Source organism: Vanessa cardui, chromosome 10 (genome assembly GCF_905220365.1).
Source record: "Vanessa cardui chromosome 10, ilVanCard2.1, whole genome shotgun sequence".
Taxonomy (NCBI): Eukaryota; Metazoa; Arthropoda; class Insecta; order Lepidoptera; family Nymphalidae; genus Vanessa; species Vanessa cardui.
In genome coordinates this window covers 14,326,700-14,334,976 of record NC_061132.1, presented here as the reverse complement: position 1 = coordinate 14,334,976, position 8,277 = coordinate 14,326,700, and the positions used below count along the sequence as shown (strand labels likewise).

General features: G+C 33.9%; 1 protein-coding gene across 1 annotated transcript; it reads right to left on the bottom strand.

Annotated features, from left to right (window-relative positions):
* Positions 1-679: 679 nt before the first annotated feature.
* On the bottom strand, positions 680-7,561 carry LOC124533134 (protein nessun dorma). The gene is made up of 10 exons (XM_047108297.1): positions 7,457-7,561; positions 7,135-7,315; positions 6,635-6,848; positions 5,839-6,068; positions 4,795-4,955; positions 4,160-4,370; positions 3,424-3,596; positions 3,234-3,341; positions 2,650-2,810; positions 680-1,789 (listed from the first exon to the last, which is right to left on the bottom strand). The coding sequence occupies exons 1-10, from the start codon at positions 7,457-7,459 to the stop codon at positions 1,693-1,695; spliced, it is 1,539 nt and encodes a 512-aa protein (XP_046964253.1). The 5' UTR covers positions 7,460-7,561; the 3' UTR covers positions 680-1,692.
* Positions 7,562-8,277: the final 716 nt, after the last annotated feature.

Genomic DNA, 8,277 nt, shown 5'->3' with positions numbered 1-8,277 from the left:
AACACGCAATGAAAATTTTATTTATTAGTTGTACCAACAACAAGGAACTAATTGTTTCGGGGGATGTGTACGATACACCGTGAAATGCAAATGTATTATTGTAAAATACCTATGTGTGTGTTCGAAAATAAATTCCCACGCTTAGAGACTGCGCTCTTAAGTACAGTACTGTTGTATTATAAATAAAAACAACTGTTCCTAGTATATTATGAATTTCTTGATGGTAGGGCTATTTGCAAGCCCGTCTGGGTAGGTACCACACACTCATAAGTTATTCTAACGCCAAATAACAGTAATCACTAATCAGTATTGTTGTGTTCCAGTCTGAAGGGTGAGTGAGCCAGTGTAACTACAGGCACAAGGGACATAACATCTTAGTTCCCAAGGTTGGTAGCACATTGACGATGTAAGGAATAGTTAATATTTCTTACAGCGTCATTGTCTATGGGTGATGACCACTTTCCATCAGGTGGCCCATATGCTCGTCCGCCAACCTATATCATTAATGTTATCCACTTCAATTTTACCAGCAAAGTTCCGATAAGAGCTTCGAGGTTCAAAAATCCATAATGAATATCATAGATTAATCAAGCTCTAGACCAATGATATCCCTTCAGTTCGTTATAAAATATTTATTTATTATATTCAAATAAAACACATTCATATTGAATTTATTTATTTTTAATTCCTGAAACTATAAATACAAAAAGAACATCTTAATCAAACTTAGCTCTAACAACTTTAAAATAATATTATAATTCAATTAATAATGGCTTTCATACAACAGCGAACAAAAATAAATTAAAGCTCTCAGATAAGTGGTAAATTGGACATTATATTCTATTAAATAAAGTCAGAAATCCCTTGAATTAAAACACTAAATATATTTAACATGTACCAGACTTCCTAAGCTTTGTGATCTGAATATGTTCTTGGTGGAATTTAGTGAAACTTTATTTTGACTTTAGTCATCTCACACACACTACGACACCTTGTACGCACGAGCGGCACTCATACTTATGATAAATAAATGTAGAAGATCGCGTCTTTGTGAGTGAACATATCTGCATGTGTGTTCAATGATTAGTGAGCCAGTGTAATTATAGGCAAAACGGACATGGCACATATTATTCATTAAAAGACTTTTTAGAAAGAAACGCCTGAATTTAGGCTCGGGTTCCATCATAGGAAACTAATTACTGTAAATTGCACATTTACAACAGCATTGTAAATCTGTTGATTTGAAAAGAGCAACAATGCGAGTTTCTTGCCGTTTCTTCTCGCTAGAAGCTGCTTTCCGAAACGGTGGTAGTATTTAATTATTGACGATTCAAATACGCTTAATTGTGGGGCTTACTAGAATAAATTGATTTGATTTGCACCTTTGAGTTGGTTAACGGCGTATGTACTTGTTATAGTTCCGATATCTGTGTTGCCAGTTAACATTAGGTAAGCCATAAAAAAAAAAAATATTAAATAATGGTTTCCTTGAAATAATATTAAATAATAAACCAGCCAATCTGCTCCTATAGTATAACTTGAAAAACAAAATAATATTGGACATTTTTATTTCTTAAAAATATCATAACGCCCAATGTGCAAATTAGTTAGTACATTGCTTTATGTAATATAACAAATAACTAAACAACATACTTTAATAACAAATTGTCTACGTCATAATGGCAAACATATCTAGGCCAAGTTCACATCTTGCTGTACGATCAGAATCTCCTTCTGCAAGTCACCAGATCCAATTTTGCAATTGGGTGATATATGCAGACCATCCATACTGAAAAAAAATTAACGATAAATGAATATTTATATTCATATTTATGTTGATGATTTACATATGTACGTATGAGATATATTATTAGTTGTCATATTGAATTCGTTTACGTGATTTTATTTGAAGATATTTCTAAAATTATTTTTTTTTATTTCTATTCTGCCTTTCTCAAGAGATTGCTTATGTTGTGTAAACAGGTGTTCCATATACCAGCTTCCTAGAATCTGTAGATTTGACTTGTAAAATTTTGTGAACATCAAAATATCTACAGTAGTTTTCTCACTACAGTAACAATAATTTGTGATTCGATTAATCTACCTATGAATATATATACTTATTATTAAATAAGCACTCTTCTTTTGTTTCAAATTAAAATATATATTTACATATCAATTTTTTTTATTAAATATAGCACATCCAATGAATAATAATAATTTTCTCCTACAGTACTGTCTTTATCTCCATCTAGTGATAACCTCATTAAGGTTTGAACACATGTCCCACATCACGCCCCTGCCCGTATATTATGGCAACACTCACAGCGCTGAGCTGAGATGGCTCAGAGGTTAGAACGCGTGCATCTTAACCGATGATTGCGGGTTCAAACCCAGGCAAGCACCGCTGATTCATGTGCTTTATTTGTCTTTATAATTCATCTCGTGCTCAGCGGTGAAGGAAAACATCGTGAGGAAACCTGCATGTGACAAATTTCATAGAAATTCTGCCACATGTGTATTCCACCAACCCGCATTGGAACAGCGTGGTGGAATATGTTCCAAACCCTCTCCTCAAAGGGAGAGGAGGCCTTTAGCCCAGCAGTGGGAATTTACAGGCTGTTACTTTACTTTTTTTTTTTTACTCACAGCGCGCGGGCGTCGGCGGGCGCGTCGGCGGCGTCGCGCTCGCAGCGCACGGCGTGCTCGGCGCAGTCGCTGAGCGCGCACGCGTCGAGGCGCACGTGCGCGCCCGAGTACATCTGCACGCCCACGCCGCAGCGCCGCACCAAGCAGTTCCGGAGCTCCACCTGGCGGGTGGAACCATACATTCGCTTATACAAACGTATTACAGCGGCCCCTCTCGCTTCTACAAACTACAATGTGTACACATTGCCAGACATTTTGCCAAGACGGAACCATCACCTTTAACATTAGTACCATAAAAATTCTGATTGGCTAATAAAAAAAAATTTAACCCCTAATACTGGAGTAACCTTCATTATTTAAATAAAACTAGTTTTGATCACTTTACAGCGTTTGAAACGTCGGGATATCAAAAATAATTAATATACGCGATTCAAATCCGTTATAACTAGTTTTATTTAAATGCGTAATAATCGCGAAAATTTAAGACAACCTTTATTATTTTGACCTGGGATTTGAGAGTCTTTTTTTAACCCTAATTTAACAACTGAGAAATTTTCAACATTTTTGCAAACTGTCCAACATACCTTAGCTCCTTTATGTACAACAATTCCAGAATAGAAATTTTCCAACGTACAATCTTCTAAAATGATGTCAGCCCCCGACATTGCAACGATGCCTTGCGCGAAATCGCTCTGAAAATAAAATCAAATCGATCAAATAAATCATCCAGGGTCACATGCGTACTGCTACTGTATTTGGAAAACTATAAATTACCTGAAAACTCTTCGAATCGTCGATCAGCGTGCAATTCTTGACATGCAGTCTCCCAGACCTCATGACTATAACGGTGTTGACAAGTGCACAGTGTAACGTTAGGTCCCGTATCCGGCAGTCTTCGCTCAACATGAGCAAACAGGATCGCATGTCTGTTGCCTTGAGTGTTGCTCCTGGAACATATTAGAGGAAACATCAAAACGAATGTATATAATTCAATAAACATTACGATAAAAAAATTTTGAAACAATGTTTCGAGTCTATAGCTTTTCAAAGCAGACTACAGCCATAAGAAATGACAAGAAACTGGCCTAGTATAGCGGATGAATTTTTAAACAGTTAACTATATAGATATAGATAATAGTTTAACAATTTCAGGCCAGCTGTCGCCCAAGCCCGTGACGCGATTGGTGGCGCGTTGCTGTGAAGGGGATGAATGGGACTCAGCATGTGCGTGAAAGTTATCATATATTCGATAATTCCTTATTTATTTTAAATTAATAAATAAAAGTATATAAGTTCTTCACTACAAAATTTTCTACGAATTTTATTTATCTAATAGTATAACAATTCATAAATATCTGTTAAGACCTCTGTGTTAATTTATTTGTAATATTTAAAAAATACATATTTAATACAAAAAGGCGAGGAAATCCAGCCACTATCACTCTAGTGGTTAGAGTCACTAACGGACCATGGAAACTAAGTAACATGCACCTGTAATGACTATACATACCATTATAGCTGCAAAATGATATTTGGGACAATGGCATTTCAGGGATTTCATATTCCTTATCACATATTACAACTTCTTCTGGTTCCAGCGACAATCCCTCCTCAGCAGACACCATTACAGTGAGTGTGTGGTCGTTTGCAAGTTGAGAGCAAAGAAACTTTGATATGTTTTCAAAGTCTGTTTTATTACCGCCATGCCATAAAGCTACAACCTGTAAACATAATGACTTTATTATAAAAGAGGTATGTTTGATTAGTTATATTAAGGTCGAATAATTAGGCAACCTAGCAAATTTGCCACATGATGTTGAGTGGTCAGCACAGCCCAGACAATGCACCACCAACCCTGATATAATAATTATGTTATGTCCCTTGTATCGATAGTCACTCTGGCTCACTCATCTTTCAAACCAAAACATGCTTATTACATGTCTTTTTGGTGGTAGATCAGTAATGTGGTACCTAGTGAATGGTAAATATCTAGATAGACCTGCACAAAACCCTATCACTAATTACCTATCAAATACTAGATAAAATAAAGAAAGGTGTTTCGCTATAGTATCTTGCCATAATAACTTTATACAGATATTTTGAAAGGTGTCTGTATTTATTTCTATATAGTTAGTGGGTACTTACATTCTTATTACTCTTATGTTTTTGCCATTTACTTCTCGCTTTTGCAAGATACTGTTCCCTTATTAATGGATTCTCATATAGAGTCCACTTAGACATAAGTCCATCTAATCTTGCATTCATCTCTGCACACAGAGATATGTAATTTGGTGGCAGAAGGGAGTCTGAAAATTTAATAACATTTTCAAATCAGATACATGATCATTTAGTACACTGGGAACATTATACTATACTAAATATATTTTTAACATAATTGTATTTTGTGTACAGTAGTATATTGTATATCCTATATGCAGAGTCGGATTTAAAGGTCTGGAGGCCCCCGGGCCACAAAGCAGTGGGGGCCCTAGACAAACAGAAGCGTGAATACCCTAATAATCATATTATTATAAATTAATTAGATTTTTTTAATTTCAATCAGTCAGTTATGATTTTTTTACTTTCATCGGTAACTTTTTACTTTGTTAACTTTTTTTATTATAAGTAGTAACATTATTATAATTTGGTATGGTATTAGTAACATTACTATATCTTGGTATTTGTTAACTCGCTGAAAACTGACGTGGCCCCCTCATGTGGAGGCCCCAGGGCAGTTGCCCTGGTTGCCCTCCCCTAAATACGACCCTGCCTATATGTACATAAATAAATTATAAGTGGTGGTTTAGTCTGGTGGCTATTTAAATTCAGACTATGGATTTGGATTGGATGGATTAAAACCCCAGGTTTAGCCCAAAAAATTGCAAGACCCAAAACCGTTTAAGCGGTTTTTTTCTGCGCCTGAAGGCGCATGATCTGAAGATCATGAGAGTCACGGATTAGAGAGTGCACCTGCATAGTCACTTAGCCACTATAATCTGTCATACTAGACTAGCTATCATAGACACATAATCTCCAGTAATCTTACAGGGGGACATTATTTAGAGGTATGTAATGGAAATTTTGAGTATCAATGAATTTTACTAAAAATTATCAATTGCAAATTATACCATTCTAAAGACCAGATTAACCCTAATGAAAGTAACTTAACAAATTAATATATTTATTTACCATCCTCATCAGCAATATCCCCATCACATATTGAAGAATCCAGTTCTTTTAATTTCTCGTGAGCATTGATAGCACTGTTACGTAACAGCATTATTGAACGGGATATACAGTTTGGGATGGACCCATTGTGAAGTTCCATCCACAGATTCATCCTGTCTTCTATTGTATTCGGAAGTAACACTTTATCATCTTGGTCATCCCAGGGCATCCAAATGTTTTGATAATAAAATCTGTAATATATTAAAATTATCTTTGTATTTAAAATGATTTTAAATGTCCCTAGAAGCAAAAGTCCAGAAGAAGCAATAATTCCAACTGTAGAATACATACATATAATAAAATTGGAGTGTCTTGTTTATAATATTAAAATAGCCCTTTTTTACTAAATGCATAAGTATGTATACTCGGTACATATACCAAAATAACATTTTTTACAAATTTTGTCTGTCTGTCTGTTTGTTCAGGTTAATCTATGGAACAGCTGGACCGATTTTGACGGGACATTCACTGGCAGATAACTGATATAATAAGGAGTAACTTAGGCTGCAATATTTTTTTTTTTGCTAAATTCAAACGCATAGAAGGTCACAGGCACAACTTGTTAGTAAGTAATAATAAACTAGCTAGCAAGCAACAAATCACCAAACCTAAGGATGTTGATGCTTGCATGCATGCATGCATGCATGCTTTTTATAAGCTTTAATTAAGCTTCACCTGTCCCAATGTTTGTCATCAAATCTTGCAAATTATTTTTATCTAAGGTATCTTGTATATATTCCATTGTGATACAACCTACCTCATTAAATCTATAAATTCAGCGGTGCTAGAAGCATTCACACATTGCTCACGCTGTTTCACCGTTGGCCAAAGCTCTATGAGTGGGACGTCCATAATGTTTTCTGGTAACGACACTGCTTCATGCTGGACACTTAATACCTCCACTTGAGCTGTGAGCTCCTCAAAGTCAACGGAAGTGACGGAAACACATGCTATGCATGGAAATCTTACTTCTATAAATAAAATTATAAATGTTCTTAGATGTTGGTGGTTATTTTTTCATGTATACAAAAATATTAATAATGAAAAGTAAAATAAATATACATGGTATTTATAAAAGGTGCAGTATAAAAATTGTTAACTAAACATTCACATTCCACACAAAAAATATTGTCAAATAAATACTTTACAGTTAACATGAATTATTTTCTGTATTTAAGACTTTATAGTGCAAATAAATACCAGTCCAAGGCTAAAATTTAACTGTAAAATTAAAATAAACGCACTACTTAAACTTACCAAACTTTTTGCAAAATTCTTTAGATAATTTCCACAAAGCATCCCAGCCAACAGGTTCCACAAGAACTTCCGCTTGTAAAGACCATTGTTCCTTTGCAGTACCTCTTCCTGAACTGAACACCCGAAGGAGTTCCTGTAGGATGTCATTATCACTGCGGCTGAATGTGTATACCGTTGGCATCTGAAATAAAAAGTTTACATGTAATTGATTTCCAAGCGTTTTTTTTTTTTTTTAATGAATAAGACAAAGACGAGAATATAATTTTCGATGAATCGATAATAAATTTTGAGTTCTTTATTTAAAATATTATTAAAACCATACCATCACCGAGTTACTGATATCAAAGAGTTCCAGAAAAATTATTGTTAAAATGAATAGAATTTCTCTTCACTAGGACGTCTAACGTAAGGAGTAATGTGCAATATAATGAAAACTATATAGTTTGATAAATAGCTTAATAATTGCATCCTTATTACAAATTTAGGTTACATTTATGAATGCTTTAGAAAAAGACCGGTAATAAAACTATGAGCGTTAAATATGAGTCATTAGCACAAGCTTTAAGCGAGTGTGTTTTATTAAATTTTAGGACTATTTATATTTGTTTGCTATTTCTTTATTCGGAAACTTACTTTTATGAGAATATTATCTGAGAATACTTTATACTTTTATAAAATAAGAAAATTTTAATAATCAAAAACAAATAACGCCGTTTGAACTTGAAGTTTGAACTTAAATTTTTGTTGTTATGACGTCTAACTTCAGAGTTGCCACTATGATGTGTTATAAACATTTTATATAATTTTATAATCTTTTTTTAATTAAATCTAATATTTAACAAGTGAACATTGAAATGAGTATTACTATATTTAATATATGTAACAATATTATAAAGTGAGAAACTTTCACTTAAGATTCTAAGTAGTAATGGCTATTTACTAAAATTAAATATTTTAATTTTAAAAATTCATCTCCCATGTATAAATAAACTGCTTAAACCAGACGTTCGATAAATTTTGTAAATTCTTAGGAATCTTATTGGTCGTACAATCTTAGGGCCATAGCATATATATTTCTATCATGTACAGCCTCTTTAGTTTCAACTTTTAATATCGACTATCGGCACTAGTTCTTTTCAGGTA

Excerpts from the sequence above, each read along its gene's own strand:
- LOC124533134 (XM_047108297.1), bottom strand. Across the intron at positions 6,069-6,634 it reads GAATTTATAGATTTAATGAG|ATTTTATTATCAAAACATTT; the intron begins GTAGGTTGTATC and ends AATATATTACAG. Across the intron at positions 3,342-3,423 it reads ACGATTCGAAGAGTTTTCAG|AGCGATTTCGCGCAAGGCAT; the intron begins GTAATTTATAGT and ends TTTTATTTTCAG.